Here is a 26,342-nt window from a genome sequence, read left to right as displayed (position 1 = left end):
TGGAGATACTTAAAAAGAGCCTGGATGTGGCACTCAGTGCCATGGGCTGGGAACTGCAGCAGGAGTGGATCAAGGGTTGGACTCGATGATCTCTGAGGTCCCTTCCAACCCAGCCAGTTCTATGATTCTATGACTTAGTGGTCGACTTAAGGCAATTGCAGGCTTGAGGCTTACCTATATTTGAAGAGTAATCCACAATTCTTTGTTAAAAATGTATAACTCACTGTTACTAAAAAGTGTGACCCTATTGTAACACAAAAACCAAACAGCTTCCTGTCTGAAGTGTAAGCTTCTTCTAAAATACTACTGCAAGCAGCCATCTAGCAACTCTATTTAGTAAAAGCATGAAACGACTCACGCTTCCCTGTCAGGAAGAGGAAAGCATTAGCAGTAAAGAACAGGAATTCATGAAACTGAATTGAAGTGTTTGGAGCCTTCCCCCTGTCCACAATCATTTAGCTGCATGGTTGCTGTTAGAGCAGACTCCTGTTCAAAGGGAGGAAAAGGAAACACCTACAATTAGACTAAATTAGTACTTGAGCAAGGTAAATACCCTAACAAGAAGTCTCTTCAAATTAATGGCAATATAAAAATACATAATTCTTGGTAATGGGTTGTCCTCGTTCATTGTTTCCTGTTTCTTTTCAGTACACACTGCCAAAAGAAATGATAGTTTCTATTTTGTACTTACACATTCCAAATAACACTTAATGGCTGCTACACAGCATGAAGATCAGGAGATCAAGGGCATGTAAAGCCTGTTCCACGGTGAAGTCCAGATCACTGAGTCCAGTTCTGTTGTGTAAATACTGGTATTTTTATCCCCTCTACACACCATGTGCAGTATTTGGAGTACATTACCATCACAGCACAGATCCCACTGTGGCATGCTGCACTGAGTACCCAGGGGTAACACAGATACTTTGCTAATGGATCTCATTCTCTGGATGGGCTTCATCTGTGCATTCACTATCACAACACACATACTGTGTTATTAAATTGCATATTCAGGTGGTAAAATGTTATAAATGGCCAAAAAAGGGCTCTTTCAACCCCAAATTTTATCCCCAAGATAAACCCCAAGCTTGTCTTGCAATAAATCACTTAATGTTTGTAGAAAAACACCTGACAAAGGCACTTTCTATACTAAGAACAGCAGCATGTAATGTGTTCTACTCCCCAGCATCAAAACTATAAAATAAATTATCAGTACAAAGTAATAAAACTAATTTGAATAAGAGGTTAACACTAGAAGGGACTTGTGACTTTACAAAACATCATTCTGCATTCTGGAAGAGGAAAATTTGTTGAAGTACTTGCATAAGTCAAGCTGAGGATGCTATAGGTAACACGTATCTTCCTCCTTCCACTACTGAAGAAAACCTCTATTTACACAAAATATTATTTTTTTTTAACATGTCACCACTGCTTCTAAATGCTTACCTGGATATTTAACACTCCAGTTTGTTTTAGATTATCTTCCTCACCCAGACACATTCAGCCTCCTGACAAATGGGAAAGGACAAGCTTATGGCCAATGCATAATTATAGCTAAACACACAGCTTTAGGTTAGGGCAGAGGGCAACAAGCTGAAGTTCCACAACTGGAGCTTTCACATCAGAACCTCAACTAGGATGTTAGGCAGAATGTCACACAGTGGCACTACAATGCAGTTGTTGCACGTGGCTTGTTTTAACTGCTACTGAGGATGGCACAAATGCTCTACCAGCAGGACAAAAAGCACTCATGAAGTTCACTTTCCCTCTTCTCTGTACTTGCTAAAAACACAGCAAGTTCTGAATTTATTTAGAATCTGGAGAATTTTTGGAAATGCTGATGCAAAACTGTATGGGGAGAGTGGGGAAGTAGTTTCTTAAGGTAACATCAAGTTGCATAAAAAAAATAAAAAAAAAAGAGGAAGACTGCAGCATATGTCAAACAAAACATTCTCAGGCAAACTGAAGCACAACAGAAAAGTAACATCTGGGCATTACACTTGAAGTTAAAAAAGAACATTTTGTGGGGTGGAGTATTACAAGAATACGAAAGAACACACTGGGATCACATCTGCATTTGCAGGCTTTGAGTCACCTGGCAGAAAGCAGGAGGTAGTTTTAAAAAAACCCACCCCAAATTTGTAAAGACTTGATTCAGAAAGCAATTAATTAAGTTAAACATAATGGCATGCTGCATAAGACTCCAAAAGAATGTCAGCCCTTAAATCAAATATATACATTTTTAATATCTGAAATATTTACACAGTGGGACCTTTACATGATCCCATTTGTTAAGAACAGTGTTTTCAAGTGCCCTCTCCAGATACAAAGAACTAGTAACCCAAGGTCACAGTTATGTTTTCTGAACAGGTCAACCTGTATCCTTCAGTTAAATACAATATAGAGATACTGGAACACCTTTACTTAATTTGTTTGCTATTAAGAATTGTGTTTAAAAATTAAAAATGTTTTTGAGACAGTTTGCTCCCTGGAACACAGTTCTCCTGCAATCGAAACAACTCAATAGCATATTATCCATTTGTCTTCTTACCCAGGTATGAGATAAAAAATGCAGTTTACAGTACATCTCATCATTTATACCCTATCAGCCTACTTATAAAAAGTCATACAAACAAGGTAGGAAAATACCACCCTCTTTGTGTGGACAACAGACTGCTTACAGTAGAAAACAAAAGTTGGGGCTACAGTAACAGTACAGTCACAGATAAAAACAAGATTTCAGCTTTGAAAACTTATGGTTTAGTTTTTGTCAACTGCTATAAGCAGTTACATCCAAACTTCTTTTCCTAAATACTTAAAAAAAAATGTAAAAAAAAAATTGTTTTGGAGACAGAGGAGCTAAAATGAAATGGAGCAGAAGATAGATGAGGTTTAAAAAAAAAATAATTATTAAATAGCACTTACTGAACTGAGGTTCTGCTCTTGTTTTCACTGAGCAAAGAATAAAAGACTTCCTAAAATTTGCACTTCCTAGGAATGAAGCAGAGCATCTGCAAGAGATTAAGTTCCCAGCTTCATTAGTGATTCTAAATGGGAAAAAAAAAGTACCAAGACTACTGCTGGTTTACAACAGAATGAAGTGTCTGAGGGACATCCTTTTCCAGAGTCAGATGAGGGGACTAAATGAACAGAAAGCTGTTCTGAGAAAGCAGCTGAAGCCACTTATTTTTAAACTGTATTTTGATCAGTCATTAAATAAAAAAAAGGGAGAGTATGGAAAATAAAAAAAAGCACTGATAAATTTGCAATAAGAGAATTTGTCTTCATCTGTAACTGCCAGAGCTCCACATTAAGTGCAAAGGTCTTGCAAAACAGGGTTGTTTGGGTTTTTTTCCTTAATATTTGTGAGAATCAAGGCAACATAACAGAGTTATTACCAGAGAGCATGTACAGTAGCTGCAGCTTGTAAAACATACCAGTAATTGTACCTTGTCAATTATAAAGAGAACCGATGCAGGATATTCAGATAACTAACTGAGAAAGGTAAAGGCTGCCTCAGAGCAGAGGACAAAAAATTCACATTTTCTACATAAAAAAATACAGGTCTCAAGTCTCTGAGAACAGAGAAAATTCAAAGTCTTTGAATGATGGGGAAAATAAAAAGCCCAAAATTGAAATGGAACCCTAGAAGCAAGGAGAGTGCTTTATTTCACTAGACCAATCTTCTTGGCTTCTGTTTCGTATATCAACAATCTCCACATTTTGACTATGAAAACTTCAGCTTCTTCATCTAGTACCTGTAGGAAACAGACATACTATAGGTTATTTTTAAATTAAGCATTCCAGTTAGAAAGATTCTAATTCTAGATCCATCAGAACTAAAAAGTGGAGGCATTGTAATGCAAGTTAAGCCTTTGAGGGAGACGCTGAATAAAATATCAGTGAATTTGCCCTGCATGTATCACCTGACCTGACTAAGATTTTAATTACAGACTTGTATAATGCAGCTGTGAAGCACTAGGGGATTAAATTATCAGTCTCCTGTCTCCAAAAGTGGCTTGGAAAAAAGCAGAGGAATTGAAAGCCTGGGGAGAAAACATAACAGGACACATATGAGAGGTATTTTCTGTTAATTCTCTCCTAGTCTCTGCTCATTTTCAGCTTCAAACCTTCCCAGGTATTTATGATTTAAACCCTTGATGGATTTATCTTTCTCAAATTTATTATGCAGGCTTTTCTTGAAGCCATGCATGTTTTTGCCATGCACAACATCTCTCAGAAATACCCCAGGTCACCTACTGGTCACAACAAGACTATGAATCTGAATCCTAACAACTCCAACTCCAAGTTTCCTTGCTGGAGGAGAGTGAACAATCATTTTTTATTCACCTTTAAGTGTATGAAAACAAGGTGTAACAGTAGAGTTATTTAATAAAGTTTCTCTCTTCCAATACCAGGTGAAAAAGAACTCCTATTCTTCTAGAGAAAAATCAACTTTTGCTCATTAATTAGGAATAGACTCATTAAACCACTAATTATAAAAAAACTAGTTACAAGAATGAGAAGGAATAAAGTTATGTTTTTGTTGATTCTTACCTCTAATGTTAGGGGCAGAATATTTGTTCCACATTTCTGAGTATTAAGAGACTCAGAAGAGGGATCAGTAATTTATACCATGATGCTCTCACTGAAAACTCATGCCTGTGCTAGCACTGTTTCATCAGAACAGCTTTTACCTCTGAGTCATGTTTTCTATACATGTTCTATGAACATAAAATATTTCTATTAGGGACTTCTGCTGTTTTGTACAATTGACTATTAGCTTCTGTATAATGTAGAAGGTGTATCAGTTACACAAGTTCTGCTTACCATAGCAACATCATCCAATATGCTCTGTGGTGAGCTGTGAGCCATAACCTGAAAGAAAAGAAGGTTTTTATACTGAAAGCTCAGAGTAAGCCACATGGACAGAAAACAGTTACTTCTCAAGGATCTTGAATGCTCTGCACATACAAAAAGCATCTGCAGTTCATTAGTTCCCACTTTTAACCAGGGCAAAAATTAGTATTAAACTACACTGGATTCCACTCTGGTGAGTAGTGGCTTATAGCTGGTTACTGAGGAACAAGTTCCAGGAAGTTCCACAGATTCAACAGTCCTGTATTTGCTGGCTATTCTTGCATCTCCAATTAAGTTTCCCTAAATTAGGGTGTAAGCTCCCCTTCCTTCAACAGTGAAAGGAAGAGAAAGGCAAAATTTTCCCTCTATCACTCCTCCCAACTGAATTTTCCATCTTCTGGTTAAGAATTTCAAACTTTTTTTTTTTTAAGAACCAAGTTGCCTCTCAGTATCAGAAAATGGCATTTATTCTATATATAAATATAATATAAGCTTGGCAAATATTCAATTTCTGTGTTTTACATTTTACTAACCACCTGTGCCACAGAACTACCATTTGCTTTGCCTCCCAAACAGTAGCCCTAAAACAAAAACCAAGACAAGCCATTTAGAACACTATGAAAGCTGAGAACAGTGTTTAAAGTTCCCTGTTGATGAAAAGCCACACAGTTGTCATGACAGATTTAAAAAGGAAAATTATTAGTCTGAAGTTTGATAGAAGAGGAAGAGTTTAAACAACTCATGCAATGGTTAAGAGGTACTGCAAAAGGACTTCCAATGCTAACTTCAAACTCTTATAGTATCTGCTTACTGCTAAAGAAACATCTAACAAGATTTTTAAGAGTTTAATCTATTTAATTAAAAGATATAGAAAAGCTACTGGCTTTTTTCCACCTGAATTCATGCAAATCCTCTTTTTGAAGTGAAAAATGTTAATGGCCAGTGAACTATTAAGTCTGAAATCTAACAATGAAAGTTACAGTTTAAACAGCAGCTCTTGCCAACAGCTCATTTCTTTATTGAGATCCCTGTTTGTCTAACAGGTAACAGAGTACCTAGCATGTACATGTTGTGCTTATGCACTGAAGGCTTGTAAGGGTGTTAGGGTACACGGTGATTTAAGTGTACCAACTGTCTCTGCTGACAGTATTCTAGATTACAGCCACTGCTGCAGCTTAAATAGGGAGCAAACCCCAGATTTCAGAAAGGAAGATACTAACCTTAGAACAAACAAAGTCAACTAGTGTGGCTTCTTCCTCACCAATATATTCTATTATTTTTTTGTTGATCCATGGTCTAATTCGACGTTCCATTAGCGTCTGGAAAAATAAACATAAATAAACCAATCAAACAAAACACTTTGTTTTCATAAACTTCAGTCTTGAAACCACACTGCCAGATAGGCAGCTGGAAGACTCAAATTACTATTTAGCAGAAGATACATTTTGCTATCAAGGTGATAATCCTTTGTGATAATCTGCAAGTATTTCTGACAGCCATTCAAACCAGGTTTTCTAGGACCTTTTATCCCCCCCTTCCATAACACACCTTGACAATTCCTAGCAACAAGTCAGGAGAGACCAAACCAAAATAAGCAGGCATGCCACAGAGTATTATATATGGGCATAAAATACAGTCCTCAAGCTTGATTCCATTTGATGATAATGCTCCAATTCATTGGGGTCCCAATAATACTGTTTTTCTATCAAATTCCAAGGTTTGTTTAGAAAAAATTATGCTTTTTTGTAAATGGCTAAAGGAAATCAACTTACTGAATCCACAATTGACCAGTCGAGAGGATAAGCAAAGAGCTCTGGTTTTGCTGTGGGAATCTTCTCAATGAGACTCTTAATATGTTTGCGTTTTTCCTCAGTATTGACACTGCCTTTGATATTGCTTTTATCTTCTTCTCCATAATCCAGGGGGACAAGTTTCCTTTTCCTGGGCACATCATCACTGTCTTCATCATCAAATTTATTGAACACACTATCCACAGCAAGCTTCTTCCTTTTCACAGCATTGGGCTGATTGGGACTGTTGCAGGCACCTACAACCCAAAGACAGAACAACATCTTCACAGACTGGAACTGTAGCTTCTTCACCCATTTCTTGAGGTATATTGGTTTATATGCTACATAAAAATCTGTGCCTGCCTAGGATTAGCATTTCAGTATCTCAAAGTGTTCTAACAATGGCAAAAGAGAGAAACATCTTGGTTTGTTCAAGATTTTTGAAAAACAGGGTCCTTTTTCTCTGCCCTGCAACAAATTAGCACCTTGACTCAAGGAGAACTATAGAGTAACTTAGCAGAGGCAGAGCACAGAAGTGAGAGGCTGCAATGAACCCAGGTGTAAGGAAAAGTGCTCATCAGCTAGCTTAGTACTACACAATCTCTCTTCATTCAAGATCTAACACAGTGTGAGCTCAAACTGCAGCCCCAGTATTGCAGTATAATTTAGTTGTAATAATAAGTAATAAAAGCACAAACCTTCTGGAATACAAATATCCTTAGTTCTGTTGCTCAGAACAAAGTTTTTTTTAAAAAAATGAGGAATTGCTAAAATATTAAGGAACTCTCTACACTTATGTTCCATTAGCAGTTGTAACTGATTCATTGTGGTATTCTAAGAGGAACTAAAAACAATCTAATATTCAGTTTTCTTCTTTTAAAAGGGTCTTCATGAATAAATGTAAGATGTATATAGGACTTAAACCTAACATAAGCTTACATCAATGAAAAGCAGACATTTGAGATTTAATAGATACCTGTTAAGGTGAAAAGGCATGTATTTCCACCTGTTAAGGTGGAAATAACTATCCCTGCTCAGAACATTCTTTAAAAAACTAAACCTTGAGCATGCCTGAACTGCCTTCCCTTTTTCCCTTTTAGATTTCAGAAGAGGAGATATCTATAAAAGGTTATCTTCTGGATAAAAATAACTTGCTGTAAATGTCAAAACATACATTATGTGAGGAAAACTGTGGCTACTTAGGTTGGCATTTTTTTCATTCTAATCTTGTATGGAACATTAAAATAAAATGTGTACTTGCCCAATTTTAGGCTAAGTCCTATTTTAGGCCGATGCTCCTCTGGCTGCTGTTGATCAGGTGAATTTTCATGAGGGATAATAATGCCACAGGGAGACTCATCACCAGGTGTGTTAGGTGTTGCATTTCCACTAGCTGAAGAGACTGATGGGGCAGAACTAATGGGTCGTAAAGTTGGTTTAAGGCAGGGCTTCTGTTCAGGCTCTTCTTCCTCTTCCTCAGGCTCTTCTCTTTTTTCCTCTTTTTCTGCCTTTTCTTCCTCTTCCTCCTCAGACTCTGGCTCTTGTTTTATTTGTGGCTGCCTACGCCGCTCAGCCTCCTGCTCCATCTACAGTGAAACAGACAATTAGAAAAAAAGCTCTGAAAATCAGCACTGTTTGAAAAGAAACTAAAGATCTGTTTACCAAAGAAGTCTGTTAGCTAAGAACAAGTAGATGCAACTACTGCCATTACCATCAAAAACAGTAACTAATCCAAATTTGTTTTCAAACTCCATCTAAACATAAAACTGGAAAGTTATTTGACTGAAGTGTTCTTACTGATTATCTGGACTTCTATTTTTAAAAATAGTGATCAGAGCAATTATTAACTATCAGATCTTACACAGTTTTGCTCAACACCACCAGAATAAAAGGACTTTTTTTTTTTTTTTCTGTCAGACCAACAACTACTTACCCTCTGAAGTTCTGCATCTGGATCTGGATGTCCTTCTGCCAGAAGACGCTGCCTAATTTCTTCTAATTCCTCCTTTTCCCTTTTCCTATCCCGTTCATCTGCTTCCATCTCTTTCTCCCTGTCTCGTAGCCTCTTCTGAAGAGCACTACCCCTACAAAAGATACATATTTTGTATTTGAAAGAACATTCCAATAAGAACCCAAGAAATACCTGATACAGATGTATCTTCCACTAAATGAAAGTAAGATTCATAAGAGCATCTGGTGTCCTCTGTTTTATTAAGGTATCACTTCCCAGTATTACCATACAGAATTTACCCCATCACATTAAACAGATGTAGACTGAGTGCCAATCATCACAGAAAAAGAATCAAATGAATGTATAGTTTTTTGCTTGACAAGAACTAGTTCTGCTACCTCAGCTTAAATTTCTGTTAGTCCCAACCTGAAGAGCAGTAACACCAAGCAGTAACGAGCAACACTAAGGAGTTTCTGCTTTTCCCTCTGGTACCTACTGAGTGACACTGAAATAATTTAGGTAATTACATGATCCTTACCTCACCACATAATCAATCAAATACAAACTTCATAAGCATCTGCTGGCAAATCCCACAACTGTATTAAAACAAACAATGAAGATCTTATTGTTAGGACAAAATACAAAGACATACCTATAGTATTTGGGATCATCTCTGTCATCATCATAATCTTCTAAGAATTCTTTTAACCGTTTGGCTTCTTTTGCCTGCAAGAAATTGAAACATAAGTAATGTTATAAAAATGACTCCTGTTTTTCTCCCCAGTTTAAAACTTGTTAGTATTATTAGTAAGTGAATTCAACATCTACTATTCTTCCAACTGAAAATATGGAGTTTTCAAAAGAGTAAATGGAGCTGTTTTGGAATTGCATTATCCTCCTGGGGTCTGTCAACTTGCTATATGTTCAGCAGCAGACAGAACATCCACTGAGACCACTGGGATTGTATCTCTGATTTGCAAAACACTTTGCATTTCCAAGTGTTTTCAAATCTCTCTTTTTTCTTTTATGTCACAGAAGAAGAGGATCAAAGTTCCTGTTCTTTGCATCTGTCTGATATTCAATATTTTAACATGGCAGCTCGAGTGTATCTTATCAGTACTGTTATGTTTCAAGAGCTGTGCTTTTCCTAGAACATTCAGCTCTGCACAGAAATCCAGTGGATACTTGTAGGACAACCTCTCTCCTGCTCTGCTTCTAATCCAAACCATGTGGCACTGTATTAATGCACAGCCTTAAAACTGAAGGGGCACAAGAGGAGTAGAGGTATTTTTTCCCACTTTTTGATAAAATGAAATAAGGAAAATAAAAGAAGAATAAAAAAAAGTAAAGCAGTTCTTTAAGAATACATATTCGGACATTTTAACCTCTATCTAAGCATTGTCTTTAAACCAAAAGTAGGATATTCCTATGCTAATGACTTCAAGAAAAAAGTAACAGTTATGGTTGCAAATTCAGCACAAAATGACACTGTTGTCTACAACTGCCACCCACTGCCAGCATCCAGGAGGATCACAAAGAGATAATATCACTGAGTCATTTCAAAAAAATATTTCCCCTCTCAAGCACATAGGTGGAAAAACTAGATTCCAGGTAAAGCAATTTATTTTCTAATTCTCTGTATTTTTGTTTCTTTCCTATGTCTCTTTGTCTATTTTGCTTTAAAGCAATTCCCAATCCATCTCCAATTTAGAAATCTCCCATATCATCATCTCCTTCTCTGAGAGAACTGTGAAGTGAAATAAGAACACTATAATTTAATGTAAGTTTTTTACTCCTCAGCACAGAACTGAGAGAAAAGAACTATTTATCTTCCAAAGGTGTCTGGTTTTGTCTTTTCCAACTTCCAAGCACTACATTGGTAACTGTGACAATTTCACAACCAATGATCTGAAGACAGAAGTTTGCAAATTTAACATTCTGTAATATTTTGTATTACAGAATATATATTATTATAGAATATTACCACACCATTTTGCAGCTACTTCACTTTCTTTTGCCTTCAGAAGACCAAGTCACCAAGGCTTTGTTTTCCAGACTCTCAACAGCACTTCAATAATACTCCCACTAATTAGACATCTGTTTCAAGTCTATTAACTCTTTTTTTTCCCCACTATGGAACTACACGGTGTTCATACAAAATGAGAGTTCTATCATGACCTTAAGGATAGCAGGAGAATGTTCCACTCTAAATGGGACACAAAGAAGGGGGGAAAATGACAAGCAAAACTAAGGCTTACCATTTCCCTTCTTCTTTCTTCTTCTCTTTCAGCCTCTTTTTCATATTCTCGACTTTTCTTCCGTTCTCTGATTTCCCAGTTCTTAAGACGCTGCAACAGATGAAAAACCACTTTAATCTCAAGAACGTGGAGAAAAGTGATATTATTTTGCAATTATTTTGCATTCCTGTTTAAATCCAACTGCATTAAAACTCTGCAAATTACGTACACAGTTTAGAGTGCTGGAATAAGGAGTCCAAAGTTACTTTAACAGCGATTTACACGCTCTGTTCCGATCCATGTAGTCAGAAGGTTAAAAATACATTTAGAAAAAGGGAGGGGAAATGACAGATTTTATAGTATTTTACACAGACCCTGTATTTTATACATCCCCTGCAGAAACAATTTTGCCCCTACCTCTTGATATGCAGCTTCTTTTTCACGCAGTTTCCTCTCCAGCTTCCTGCGTTCGTAGGCATCTTCCTCATCCTCTTCCCGGTCTCTCTTCTTGTCCTTCTCCCGTTCCCTCTCTCGCTCCCGTTCTCTCTCCCGTTCCCTCTCCCGTTCTCTTTCCCTCTCTCGCTCCCGTTCTCTTTCCCGTTCACGTTCTCTCTCTCTTTCTCTGTCTCTGCTTTTTTCTCTGAAGGGAATAAAAGTCCAAAGTTAGGCCCTTCCTCACCCCTCGAGCAGTGATTTAATGTCAAATGCAGAGCACACTGCTGAGAGCTGTTCTTCTGCAACTGTACAAGCTGATGAGTTGGTACAGCAAAGGGCATAAAGCAATACTCCTAATATATTCAAAACCTGATTTACCTAAAAATAGTTCTCTGAGCACTAAACATCAAGACATCTACAGAAATCATGCCTAAGCACACAGCAGTTTTTATGAGACTGTGTTTGTAGCTCTCCATAAATAAGTTACTGTTAAAGACTTGAGCAATAAAGGGTATGCTTAATAAATCCTTCATGTTTACATGGCTTACAGAGAACTTGCATCCTACTGACAAGATGATTTAAAGCCAAACAGATATTATTCTGTGGTGAAAGCATAGAAAAGTACCAGCTAGAGCCTGATATTAGTCACAACATAATTCTGAAAGAGGGATTCCTGTAGTGTAACAAGGCAACCAGGTGCCACTAATTGCCAGGGAGTGAGCATGAGCTGGTGTCAAGCCCACCTGTGCCTAATTAGGGTGGGCCCCCACTGCGCATGAGCAGGACCAGGGCCACTCAAGCCTCACCCTAATTAGGCACAGGTGGGCTTGACACAAGCTCATGCTCAGTCCCTGGCAATTAGTGGCACCTGGTTGCCTCATTTCACTACAGATTCCCTTGCTCTTATTAAAATGAACAAACATAAAAACCCCAAACCAAAAAACACCCACACAACACAGGAAAAGGTGAAACATATTTAAGCTAAAAGATACTGCAGACATCTGAGAACCTCAATTAGGAATAAAGCTCCCCCAGAAAAACAAGAGACTTGAGATAAACCCACTATGCTCAAGTCATCGTAGGGTGGTTGTTTACTACATATTGTATTCACATGCTGGGGAGGGAATCAAATATTCTTCCAGTTTGTGTAAATACAACGTTTTCTGTAATTTTCATTTCCTGTTTTTACTCTGACCTTCCCAAGGGACTCTTGTGTTTTGAACCCCTGCACTTAGTACACAGAATTAGGAAGAACTGAAATCAATGGCAGCTCGAGTGCATTTACCTCGACCGGCTCCTATCTTTGCGATCCGAACTCCTTTCACGGTCTCGGTCTCGGTCCCGATCTCGGTCTCGGTCCCGGTCCTTGGTTCGGTCCCGGTCCCTATCTCGCTCTCGTTCACGCTCCCGTTCCTTCTCCTTCTCTCGTTCACGTTCCCTCTCTCTTTCACGCTCCCTCCTTTCTCGTTCACGTTCCCGCTCCCTTTCTCTTTCTCTGCGTTCTTTTTCAATTTCCTGTCTTTCTTTCTCCTTTTTGCCTTTTTCCTCCTCCAGTTTCTAAAAACCAACAAGAGAACTTTCACAGTTAATTCTGTAGCCGTCGGAACCGGATACCCCCGGCGCAACACACAAGGCAGGTCATGGAAATACCAAAACCGCCACCGATTTTAAAACGTTAAATAGGGTTTGGTGGGTATTGTTTGGAACTCAATTTAAGTATGAAATCAAAATGCAGCAATCACAAGACTAAAGTTTCGTGCAAAAAGCATAGATCTACGCAGACCAGCAATCTCCAACCTTAGCAGAGTAGGGCTGGCCTCATGGTATAGGCTGTCTCAACTGCACACACACAGTGCACTGCCAGTCATCATTCGGGTGGGCCACAAATTCCACGGCCCTATAAAGCCACTTGGGTACAAGCAAAGTGAACTTCTAGCAGATCAAATTAGTTCTGTTCAACTGGGAAAACGTAATTCAGTGTAATGCTTACTGGGACAGTAAAATGTTTCCCCAAAATTCTCGGCAGACCAAAATAGTCCTGTATGGAAAACTTGAGTAAAGAAATTTATCCGTTTACACATGGTGCATGTGCTTAATTAACAGTGAAGAGAATTCTGCAACCTTTCCCCTTTTCCCTCCCTAAAAAAGTTCTAACAGTTCACTGGTAAGAACTGGACTTTGCAGAATGGAATCGTTAACTTCCACCACTGCAAGACTGAGAGAGTTTTAAAAAGGTTGGAAATAGCTCTTTTGAAATACAGAAACTAAAGGGTTACCTGCTACAGTGTTACTAAAAATTGTACAAAACTGCCCCCTTTTTTTTTTTTTAATTAGAAACAGTTCCTATGACCAGAATTCCTATAAGACAATAGAAAATAACATCAACAGAATAATAGATAAATCCATCCTTGGAAGCAATTGTTATGTGTTAACTTACAGATGCTGTGCTAGGACATGGACCGCCAACACTGGATTAACCTTGCCTATAAGCTATGTTTCTGGGAGGAAGAGCAAGTACACGGTTCACAAATATACCAAATAACAACCAAATATACCAAATTCAACCTGATGGATGCCAGAATAACACTTTTTTGAACAAATATTGAGCAGAATAAACAGCTTTATCCCCTTTGGCTCCACGTTTACCATCACTGAAATGAAATTAAAAACTGGAACAATAAAACAGCATTTTCTCTGGTTTGTTTTTTTTTTTTTTTTCTTTTCTTTTAAACAAAGCATTTAAGACAACTTTAAAAAGCAATCTTACCTGATAAGTGTTCTTCTGCCATAGGCACAGGGACCAGAGAACCGACAAAGGATTACAGAAATAAAGCTAATTCACTAGTGATTAATGTATCCAGTGAAACTACACTGCATTGATAGCACAATACAGGCAAACCAATGTTGGATACATTGAAATCACAAAAGGAAAAAGAGACTAAAAATGGGTAGGAGTTGGTAGAAAACTGATTATGAAAAAACAAAACTTAGATTCTACAATATGCACTGGGCTGAAAACCAGTTTCTAAAGGACTGTATTTTACAGGAGCTTTACAGAGTTAAACCCTGGTATGGTCAGACATTAAACTAGGTTGTCAGCTTTTTAAAAATACAACTTACCTCAAATTTCATATACTTTTAATGAAAAGTTTACATACTGAAGTGGTTGATACTTACAGGTTATCTTAGATGTTCCAATAGAAATTTCTTTGGTTGAACTCCTGCTTTTTTACCACTCTCAAAAACTTTGCTGGTGGTGAGAAAATGATTTCTCAAGAGAGTGGGTCAAATTTATTTATTTTTTTCTTAAATATATTCACATGTGTAAATATACACACAGAGAAGTCTTGGTGCATTAAAATCCATTTAGTAGGTCCGCTTTCTTAACATCCAATTGAAAAAATAAACTGTTCTGTTTCGTAATCAAAATCTGACCTCATCAACTTCTATCAGCCTAAATTAGAGGATCTGGAAGGGTAATGGGATGGGAACGGTATCAAATATATTGAAGTAATGAACAGAAATGAACAGGTAGAAGAATTATAAATCTTACCTTGAGCTCTCTTCAGACTCGTCCGTGCTGTAAATGGACGCCCCCTGCAATGCTGACACCCTGACAGTCTGTGGTTATTGTTTATAAACTCATACCAAAAACATGCAAAGGTTCACTGTGCTCACTAGCCAGCTGCTAAGGGTTCAACAGCCCCTTTTAAGCATATCCAATAGAGGCAATGACTACTTTCAGTTGCTTTTCAATGTTAAGAAACCCAGAATAGCCCCCCCAATGCAGATTAAAGGCAGTAAAATGCCCGACAGCTTCTGAATCAATGAAGCATGATTTTGTTTGGTTTGTTGGTGGTTCTTTTTTAAAAAACTTGTTTGCATCTTAATACCAGTGATGACTTGGGGCTGGGAATTGAACACAATTCTACTGAAGTTTCACCGCTGACCAGTTTCACGTTCAATTGCTGAGTTTCTCCAGGTGATACATTCTAGAATTTCTCCCCAGGTTTTTACCTCCAGCTTCAGTCAAGAGAAAAACTGAGTGTGTGTACATATAACAGTGTGTATTCACTTGTGTTTACATTGATAACAGTTGGGTTAAAAAACACAGTTCCATCCCCAGTGACTGCATGTGGTAGAGCTGAATAACATGGGCATAGTTCACCTTGCTGTACCTTCAACATTTTATTTGACATCAATTTGGGGTGATTTTCATGTAAGTGCGTGCCCAAAAAAGGAACTTGACACTTCCCTAGGCCAAGGACCATTCCAGTCTTATTTGGGAAAAACTAATACCAACTTTAAGCTAAACATTAAAATAAGAACATTACATGCATAGTTGTGCTTTACTATCCACCAATTATCATTTTCCAAAGCAGAAACGTTCACAGATGGATGTGCTAGCGTTAGTGGGAACTTCTGTAAGTGAGAATCCTGAGGTGGGACTTGATCTGCACAAACATTTCCAAGCCAGTTACCCCTTTGCATATTTTTCTGAGGGGGCATCCATAAGTATAATAAAAAACAGAAGCTCATACTTACATCCTATTCCATGTTACTTTCCAAGCTGTGAGTTTCATCTTGCATTAGTCACCATATGATCTCTATCATAATGGTGGGGGTCAATGAATAGATTAGCTTTATGGGAATTTACAGTTCTTCCATGCATCTAAAGTTTGGTAAGTCTGGTAACCACTGACCTAGTTTTAATCTTCCCCCACTCTTAACTTAGAACTATTAAAATAAAAGACTTAAATTTAATTCAAGTTTCAATTCTTTGTAAAGTCTTGGATTATGTTACAAATCTACCTACAGAAACACACTCAAGTGTATGTCTCATACTGCAGCCCCATTTAGCCTTCAGTTATAAATATCTTGACTTAATGTATGTGTAGAAACTTAAGCTGCCTTTATTCATGTTAAAAGTGAGAAGACTGCAAAATACTCAGTAGCAATCAAAGTCTTAGCATAAAGATGTCAAGGGCCACTTTAACGTGGTAGCTGTCTTTTTTTTGACTTGTAAAGAACTATATGTATATTAAACCTAATATAAACATATTTTTAAGTGATATTGCAATGTAATGCTAAATTTTATAATAGTGTTTTTTTCTGGATTTTGAAAAAGTCTAATTTGTATGAAGTGCAAAAACAAGAATACTACCTTGTGTGTGTCTCTGAATTTACTGATCTCTCTTGATATCAGGTCTCTTTTGTCTTCCTCCATTTCTATAGCATTTATATCCTCCTAAAAAACAAGCGGGACAGGAGGAAAAGCATTAAGAGCCATCTGTACAGACACAGGAGAACAAGAGAAAAGCTGAAGGTTAGAAGTTTTCAACCAGTCTTGCAAGAGATAAATAAAGTCCTTCTGCAGTACCAAACCTGACAGTCTGATGTTAATGAGTGAAAAAAAAAAATAATCAGATGGACAAGAGTCACAAATCTGGCAACTAGCAGTAAACAAAGTCATTGTCAAAGCCTACAATGTAAACGAACCTTGGTGATGAGTGGATAAGGTATCAGTGGGGCCACTGGAAATCTGCGGAAAATCTGCGGAAAAATCCACGGAGATTTTTTTTTTTAAAAATAGATTGCACACTACTCTGAAAAACAATGTTTTGTATGTTTGTACTACAAAGCAATACTGTGTTGCTGTGATCTCATTTCTCTGATTCAACAAAGTTACAGAAGAACCTCGCTAATTCTCCCTTCTCTGAACTACTTCAATTACACGTAGTGAGGTCTGGTATTAGTAAAGACTTCACTGCATTACAAGTATACTGCAGGATATTAGTACACTGTGGCAGCATCATAAATAGGCCTAAGCTACACTTGCCAATACAAACGAGCAGTACATTTGAGGTGGGTATGTCTTGATTTTACTTACTCGCTAATCCGCAGAATTTGGCAGCTTGCACCTCCTCACTAGCGGTGCGAATTAGCGAGGTTCCCCCGTGCTTGTAGTTGAAAACCAGATTCCACTCACTCTCAGTTCCCCACACACATTTTCAACTCCCCCACATCAGTCATGCCTTCATCCAGAACAACTAACAACAGACTCTGTGGCCAACACCAGCGGGAGTTATCTTTACACCGAGCCCTTCAGGGGACGACAGCCCCAAAGCTGGAGAGCTTCCCTCCCGCTGCCACCCCCACACAGGTATCTGCATACATCTTCCCTTTCCCCCCACCCTCCACAATTCTCTCTCCCCTCTCCTTTAAGGACAAGAGAGCAACGAGCTAGGACCATCTCTTCACTCCCACCTCTATCCAAACAGGCCAAAGATGGCACCTTTCAAGTTTTGTTTCCTCCTTCCCAGTCTGGAAGGGATGCTGGGGTGTAATTTCAACCCACAAATGCTATGGATTTAAAAAGAGCTTGTTTGTCTGCTTGGCTAGCTCAGATTGGTCAAATTTTTCATCAGACAGAGCTAGCAGAATATTCCTCTGTCCCAGGGACGTATTCAGCACCAAGCTCTTCCAAGACTCTTACAATGTTTAACTAACTGGCATTATTCATGGCCATATATGTATATAGATATAGAGAGATATATATATATGTACCCACAGGACAATACACATTGTAACAATGTTTGTAACAAAAAATACAGCTCATAGCATTAGACAGTGACTCATTTGTAAATTCTCATCCAAGAAAGCACCTTCTCCCAAAGGGAATCAGAGGAAAGAAAAACAAGTTCTCAGCTCAGCACTCTCAATACCTCAGGTCAGCCATGGCCAACAACACTGTAGGGAAGATACACTTGTTCCCTGAGGGAGACATTGTTTCTTGCACCACACATTTGAAACTGCATTATAGCCTTGGAATAGGTACTTTGCAGAAGACTTAAGTGGGTAAAAATCTTGGTCAAAAACAACTTTCCAGACTCTTTCATATTAGGTGCATAATGGTTATGTGTGAACACCCATTTTTTCCATGGTTAGGAACCTGGCTGGAAAAGCTAAGTCTGAGTTTGCTCATTCTTATTCCCCCTTCTCCAGCTTGTTTTAATTCCATAAAAAAGGTCATCCATAGAAGCAGGTCTAAATCAGCACATGCATTCCTGCTTAGCAGGGTTTTCTTACATTACACAATATATGAAAACCAGCTGGTCAAATCCAGCCAAACTGACACGTAAGAGAGATTTTGTAAGGCAGAAAAACTACAGGATGCCTTTCAGCCCTGAAAGAACCCTCCAAGGTTTGAGAGGTATACATATAAACACAACTAATGAAGTGCTTCCACATCTCAAGACAGCTGCCACCAGCTGGATCAAGGCACACTACAAGAATGCACTCCATCAGCAGAGAGAAGAATTTTGTCAAAAACTACCAGAGCAGATTCTTGCCATTACAAAAGTGCCCTGGCATCTTTCAATGGGAATAGCTGGTATGCAGTTGATATGTACAGTTGATTTTAAAGTTCTCATCTAAAAAAATCCTAAATGCACATGGAGATTAAACTGCACTAAATTCAGTATTTCCACCTTCAGAGGGATGAAAGGTTGGTTCAATCCTGCCCAGATTCAAACCTGTTGTTCCAGGAAGTCTGGGTGCTTGGAAGCCTAAACCATCCTGAAGGGATGTCTACAACTGACTAGCTTTCAGCTTAAAAAAATGAAACTTCTGCTGACATCAATGCTTGTTGATTTGTTTTCTCATCAGAAGTTTAGGTTTAAAGTATTTGCACAAGGTTTGGCCATTATATAAAGGTGAGTTGAAGAAAAATCTGTTTTGTCCAAAATCAAAACACATACGTCCTCCTTCTTTTCCTTTTTCTTCTTCCTGGGGTGAGAGTCAGATTCCTGGGAGGGGGCATTGAGCTCGCTGGAATATTCTCGTATTAAGACTTCAATGGCCCCTTTAATGATCTGATCTCTTCTCTTGGTTTCCTCATCCAGAGCGTCATCGTCATCAGTCGTCGTCTCTGGTCTGGAGTTCTAAGGAAAAATTGCAAAGTCACATCAATCAACAAATTGAGAATGACATTACTTTTATTTCAGAAGTTCACCTTTGATCATGACATTCATGCTCCTACAGTACTTACTAAAACCAAAAAGAACAGAAAACCACAATGCCCCCCCACCACCACCAACCCAACAAAACAAAACCCCAGCAAACAAGAAGTCCACAAAAACCAAACCACCTACAAGTAGTCATCAACTGCATTATTTTAGTCAGACCTTTCCTTACCAGCAATACCATAGGGACCACACAGTTTTACATGTGGAATGGCAAGTGGATGTTGGCATAATAGAACATAAAAACGGGAGATTAAGGTGGTAGACAGGAGAAGAGAAAGCACACGCAAGCTCATAGAAGGACTCTCACTAGGAAACAGCTCTTGGTCAAAAGTTTCTGCCTTTTATCCTCCAGAACTTCAAGTCTTTTCAAACAGCAAACTCCTCAAAGCTTTCTACTGAAGTGCCATGCAATCCAAATGTCTACACCTAACTTTCAAGCTGCAACTTATAATGGGAGTACTATTGAAAAGAAACACTGTTAGGGACAACATTCTTTCTACAGCAAGCAAATTCTTATTATGATTGATCAGTTAATTTGTAGTTCCTCATTTTTTTTCCCCCCCTTTCCACCTTGTAGGAAGGAAAGGGAAAACACACAGAAAAGAGCACTTCAGGAAATGTCATATGAAAGGGTAGAACAATGATCTGCACACTGAGCCAGGTTGCCCACCTCTTGATCCCCTGAATCTTTTAGAAAAATGGAATCTCACCTGAGAATCCAGCTGGGTATCCCGTCAAGCAATAGGTGGTGGGTGGAGTGAGGGGGAGGGAAGGGTCTGATGGAGCAGCAGCTAAGAATGAGGGGGAAGGGAGGATTCAGTTGGAGCTGAAGAGACTGCCAGGCCAAGGAAGAGCAGGCTGAGGAGAGCTAGAAGGCAGTGACAGGGAGTGGAATTGAAGTGGTCCAGGGAGAAGTGATTACGGAGAGGAGCTAATTAGATAAAGGTTTGCTTGGAGTGTTTCTATAGGAAACTGTGTTGTGGTTTCATTTTTTAATAAATAAGATCAAGGAAAAAAGTTGAATCTTTTGGATCTGAGTGGCACCAGCACACTGGTGATAGTATGAAGGGAACTGCAAACAGCAGGATTACTATACACACTTCATCAATATTCCTTGGCAATTCACACCCTTTCTTTGCACCACCACAAACAAAACCAACATTTGGATCTAATTTCACTCTACAGTTGACAAAATCAGCACATTCTGTTGTCTTCACCAAAGCCCCAGAGTACAAAGGGTACTCACAACCAATCCCCCAGGATTGGTTGCAACCTGCAGGAGCTCACAAAAGCCAAAATTCACAAGAGATTTATAAGAACTCCACAAATACTTCAAGTTGTTTACACTATCAGCTGTGAAGAACAGTATTACAGGTGATGCCAACAGGGAAGTGTGGAATGGAAAGGGCTGTCAAGGGTAACAGTTAGTACAAAGCCCATGAAGTTACCTCCCTGCTTGACTGAGCTGCTCCAGTTAATCCCAGGCACTGGGCACAGAGTGAAAAAAGTGTCAAGTACTTGATCACCTTTATGCCTCTGGTTCTGGCTAAATAAAGTGAAGTACTTTTGTTCCAATTGTATTTTACATGGATTTAAAAACAATTCCAAATGGAATTTAAAAAAATTACCTGCTACAGTGTGAGTAGTATTTTAGTCTGAACAAAAGCCTCTTCTCACTTTCAGTTCACAAAAAATAGCTGTTTTAAGTATTATCTTAAGGCAGATGCAGAACTTTAAAACACAGACCAAGCCAAACAAAAACCAGATCATGATGTCAAGTGTATTATTTTAGCAACATCTATAAAATGAAATTTAACCCAAATTTTTAAGTATCTCAAGAGAATTCAACACATTAAATATCTACCATATTGTAACTACAAAATGTAAATATTATTTATAAATATCTACCAATTACTCCAAATAATTATTCCAAAACAGATGCTTAGCTCAAGAAAGAAATAATACAAAATCAATTTCCCCATCTGCCTGTTAGATGCCCATTGTCTGAGAGTTGCACCATCCACTGAATAATCTACTTTTTTTTCCTTTTTGTTTGCTTTTTCTAGATCATTATCAACAGAGGAAAAAGAAACTCCAGCTCTCCTCAGAAAGCTGATTTACAGACTCTGAGAGAGTAACCATTACAGCTAGAGTTTGTACACTTCCAAGAGTTTCCAAAAAAAAAAAAAAAAAAAGCAGCAACAGAATCATAAGGTATAGAACATACCACGACACTTCAGAATTAATTCTAGAGATTAATTGCAGCTTATAGGTGAGTCTGAATGATGAGCTTACACTTCACTGCCTTTCAACAGATCTTCAGATTCATTTAATATGTGATTCTGGCAAAATCTTAAAGTGAAGAATAGAATAGAAGCTAAGACACTCACAACCTTACGTAATACTTATGTTACATTGCCACCCTGAAAAAAATACCACAGGTCACACATTATATACCTACCCCATTAGAAGCCTTTCTCTTTGCTTTCCATTCGTCTAGCTGAGCCTTTGTCTTTGCATCAACTTTGACTAGCAGCTTCTTCTCTCCAATCTGGAGGTCATGAAGCAGTCTCAGTGCTCGTAGTGTGGATTCTGGTTCTTTGTACTCACAAAATCCAAAGGCTGAAACAGATGATTGGAACAAAACATGAAAGTGTTAATAAGGCTCTTCAGGTTATCTGCTTTGTATTAAAAAAGTGTCTTGAATCATTAAAATTAGTACATTGGCATTCTTTTTTTTTAAAACCAAGAGTGCACATCATAGGAAGTCAGAAAGATCATTTCCTGCATTAGTCTGATATAACTAATGGCCCAGTGAATGAGGTAAAACCAATATATACATTGTAGATAACCCATTCCTGGAAACGTTCAAGGTGGGACAGGACTTTGATTAACCTGATCTGGTTGAAGATGTCCCTGCTGACTGCAGGGAAGAGTTGCACTAGATAACCTCTGAAGGTGCCTTGTGACCCAAATCATTCTATCACTGTGTTTGTAAAGCTTTTGACATCTCTGTCTTAGCTAGGGAATGCAGTCTGTATGATGACATTTCTCTGGTGAATTAGTAACTGTCTGAAAACCAAGAGCATCAAGAAACCTACAGAGAGGGGCACTTCAAGGTAGGTTGTTCACAAAAGATGAAGTTGTCAAAGAAAAAACACCTTATAAAACCAAAATAAACATGATGTGTACAGAAGCTGAAGAAACTGAGTCCCATATTTAAAAAGAAAAACACCTAGGAAAGACAGGAAAACAGTAACAGCAAAAAAATGTAACCAAAACTGTTCACTAGTTTGTAGGAGCTAGGAACTGGATCACCTAGAGAAAGGTCACAACAAAAAATAAACCAGTTCAATCTGACAACAGCGAAGAAAGATTAACTTCACATCTCCTTAACATAGAAGGATAACACGTAGTAATTGAAAAAACAGTGTTGTAAATATGCACCTTTGGATGCTAAGTACAAACTGCTAAACCTTTCTCAGGAATGGCCTATAAACTCCTGAGTTAGCTTCAGAACAGAAGAAAGGTGAGCAAAATTAGGCCCTCAAGACATTTTCCCATTTAACCTCTCTCAATTTACTTTTCTCCCTCTGTCTTGACTCCAAGAACAGAAAATTCCTTTACTAGAAAGTATTTCACAGTTAAGTATCATATGCAGTACCTTAAAATACAGAAATATTCATAGTAATGTGTCAGACAGTTGAAAATTTGCCAGCTGATCAAACAGCAGTCTGACTAAACATTGTAACTTCCAATAATGTTGAAAACTTTTAAATAATTACCTTGAAGCTTCCCAGATGCCCCTTGTACTCTCTTCCAACTCAAAACCAAGCCACATTTCTGCATTAAAGATAAATATTATTACATAAATATTATTGTTTATGCTAAAAACATAGCAAAACTTCTTTGCAAAAAGATGACATGTTAAAAGGCTCAACACTATAAAGAATAAAATATACCTGTGTTCACTGACAGGTATAGTTTAAAGAAAGCAGTTTACACTTTCACTGACTTTAAGCCCAAGCCTAATGGACTGCTATAACATGAGGGGGACTAACTCTACTTTTAGTTTCAATCCACTCTGTGGGTCACAACAAAATTCCTCAACCAGGGATGAAGTTTAACAAGCAGAGCACTGTACTCACTGCTAGAAGCTGCCGTATCAGCATGTCTGAAGCCTTCTCAGAAATGTTGCCTACGAAAACGGTGGTGGTGGGCCCGCTGTTTTCATCATTCTCTTTGTTCTTTAGGCCAGGGTGTTCTTTTCTCACACCCAAGTGTTTTCCAACCATAGACACCGTGGTAGGAACTAAGACCTAAAAAAAAGGAGAGAGAATAAAATAAAGTGTTGGGTTGGGTTTTGGATGTGTGGGGTTTTTTTATTTGTTATTAATTTAAATCTGTAAGAGAAAATACTCTCTGAAATAGAGCAAAACAAAAACACTGCTGCCATCTACAAGTTTTGCTCTCCATTTTATTTTGCTACCATCTCATCCCCTGTAACTGTAATACTTACAGTGGGAGCAGGTGCCATAATGCCCATTGGTACAGGAATCATGGGGGTCCCTGAGAAAGACAGGACAATAATATTAACATGTCTTGTTGAGATTTCTGAAGAATACAAATGAACTGATCTCAGACATCATTTCTAAACCAGACAGCATTTCAGTCACATAAGAATTTCACAGTATTGATTACAAGGAATGCCTTAAGTATTCAAGCACAGCCTAAGTACACTAACATCCCAGTCACTTTTACCATATTACCATTTCAACTTTGCTTGTCACAAACAACCTTATTTTCAAAGCACATTCAAGCCATGGCATTGCTCTAGGAGACAGCTGTACAATGACTGAATCAGGGAATTCCACAGAGAGCAAAAGCAGCTAAAGTCCTACAGACAATAATTTCTCTCCTGACTTGCTCAGTTCTCACAGCACAATCGATTCTGCTCACAGCTTAGAGATGAGGTCCTACAGAGAATGCCACCAGGTTTCATGTACTATTTATGCAATAGCTTAATAAAGGTGGCCTAGAAAACCTCAGCCCAGAAGCTACCTAACTGCTTAACACTTGATAGTTTCTCAAACTTAATTTAAAATAGTATTTCATCAGGTAAAATCTGTAGTAGCTCCTTTTGCACTACCAAATTCACCAACAGCTTTAAATACTATCATGCAAGCCCACATTTGATCATAACAAATAAAGGCTGCTTAACTTCCCATGACAGCTGCCAGAAGAAGTCAAAGACATCAAGTGAATGGATTTGAAAACTACCTGCTGGCCAGCAGACATTGAGACTTAAGAACAATGAAGTCAATCCCCTGTTCTTCCTTGTAGGGATCCAATTTTTTCATGCTACAAAAAACTTCATCTTTCACTCTCAATCCTTCCCTTCTGATCCTAACTTGCTCCATCTCTCCCTCACTGCTGCATTCATAAACTCCTAACTAAACTTTTGCAGCCTTCCCCAGCTTTGTCCAGTGCTTAGTCCTGAAACAGCACTTCTCAGACACCCTCTCCAACTTTCTCCTCATCCACTCTGGTTTTCCCTTGATTCCACCTTTTCTTTTCCCTCCATCACTCAATCCTCTTTGTTAGTCCCAACAAATAGAAACCCATACTGCCTCCTAGCTATCCAAACTCTGTGTATTGCTCAATGTGTGTTGCTCTCTCATGATCTCAGTTTTAAATTACCATTTTCTTTCATCTCACAGACTGGAGGAACTACTCCAAGACTTTGGTTGCACAGCCCTATAACTATTAAAATCCAAGTTCAGTATCATGGTAATTATAAAGTTACAGCTCAGAAAAGATACATAAAGATACTTCTGTTATCACCAACAGTTCCCTGAAACTATCAGCCCAATGTTCAGCAAAAAAAAAAACAAAAAAGCCACTAAAACCCTGGGCATCATCAGTGAACATACTCATGATCTAGACCACAGGCATCAGTTGGTTGCTATACAAAAACCTGGTACACCTCTATCTTGACTAATGCCTAGAGACCTGGTCTCTGCAATCCAAGAACACCACACAGCCTGAAGCAATGAGCTGACTTAAGTGTTGATACAGCTGCTTTTCTAGGAAAATCTCTTCCAAGTGTGGAGGCCTGCAAGGTATGGAACACAGCTGAGGGGTACAAGCAACAAAATGCAACTTAACTGACTCCCACATCAAAACTGGGACAGGAGGGGAAATGCTAAGTAGGCATGAATTTAAAGACAGGCATAAGAAAGCAGAACTTCACACAGTAAGTAATGAACTTCCCTAATGTGGTGCAAGAGGTGACAGTAGAGACTGACAGTGACAGCAGGTTCAAAAAAATACAAAATATTCCTGAAGGAGAAGTACAGAAAAAACCAGAGGAAAACTGAAGGATCATTCTCCAATCTCCCAAGCACTATAGTGGTGTACCTAAAAACCATAACCTACTGTCAAAACCAGTGGCTCTTAGAATACAAAACAAAAAATCACCACCTAGCTTCAGCCCTGAGAAAAGACTTTCCAAGACAAAATCCATTACTGCCTCTAATGACTCAGGTCAGAAGTAAGCACTTTTTTGTAGACCACGAGGAGCTTGCTCCTGTGACACCATCTGTGGGTAAACTAGAAATAAAACTGCAATGTACTTAAATCAGAGTTATTGAAATATGTTAAGAACCAGTAACTTCTGTAAATAATAGTATTCAAAATACTAATAGAACTTACCAGGAGGTACAGGTGGAGGAAATCCAGGAAACTGTGGAGGTGGGATCCCAGGGGGAAGTGTTGGGATTCCCATAGGAGGGCGATTCAAATGTGGTGGAAAAGACATTCTTCCAGTCACAATCTGTCAAAAAAATAGGAAAGTGAAGTAGTCATTTCCCAAACATGAATTACAAAAGCACTGCAAATTATAAGCACCCATAATGATGTAAAATCTTTGTATAGACATTCAACTACAAACTGAAATTTTTCAACTCCTTTTTCCCCATGACATTTGTTAAATTCCAAGCCCAGTGTTAAGTCTTCTTTCACAATGGAAGAACAGCATTCCCAG

The 26,342-nt window shown here is 38.3% G+C and overlaps 1 protein-coding gene across 1 annotated transcript in view; it reads right to left on the bottom strand.

The window, feature by feature from the left end:
* Positions 1-2,223: 2,223 nt before the first annotated feature.
* RBM25 (RNA binding motif protein 25) overlaps positions 2,224-26,342 on the bottom strand; it is a 36,047-nt gene continuing 11,928 nt past the window's right edge. Inside the window, exons 2-19 of the mRNA XM_030451940.1 lie at positions 26,012-26,132; positions 23,817-23,866; positions 23,446-23,616; positions 23,083-23,140; positions 21,759-21,919; positions 19,031-19,213; positions 16,770-16,823; positions 16,435-16,518; positions 12,556-12,827; positions 11,253-11,475; positions 10,857-10,946; positions 9,251-9,324; positions 8,581-8,731; positions 7,909-8,233; positions 6,630-6,904; positions 6,078-6,176; positions 4,828-4,875; positions 2,224-3,755 (exon numbers count right to left, since the gene is read on the bottom strand). Coding sequence (XP_030307800.1) covers positions 3,663-3,755; positions 4,828-4,875; positions 6,078-6,176; positions 6,630-6,904; positions 7,909-8,233; positions 8,581-8,731; positions 9,251-9,324; positions 10,857-10,946; positions 11,253-11,475; positions 12,556-12,827; positions 16,435-16,518; positions 16,770-16,823; positions 19,031-19,213; positions 21,759-21,919; positions 23,083-23,140; positions 23,446-23,616; positions 23,817-23,866; positions 26,012-26,117 — 2,517 coding nt within the window. The 5' untranslated portion in view covers positions 26,118-26,132 and the 3' untranslated portion in view covers positions 2,224-3,662. The remainder of the gene's footprint in view (positions 3,756-4,827; positions 4,876-6,077; positions 6,177-6,629; positions 6,905-7,908; positions 8,234-8,580; positions 8,732-9,250; positions 9,325-10,856; positions 10,947-11,252; positions 11,476-12,555; positions 12,828-16,434; positions 16,519-16,769; positions 16,824-19,030; positions 19,214-21,758; positions 21,920-23,082; positions 23,141-23,445; positions 23,617-23,816; positions 23,867-26,011; positions 26,133-26,342) is intronic.

Source organism: Calypte anna, chromosome 5A, assembly GCF_003957555.1.
Source record: "Calypte anna isolate BGI_N300 chromosome 5A, bCalAnn1_v1.p, whole genome shotgun sequence".
Lineage (NCBI taxonomy): Eukaryota > Metazoa > Chordata > Aves > Apodiformes > Trochilidae > Calypte > Calypte anna.
This window is presented reverse-complemented; position numbering and strand designations above follow the sequence as displayed.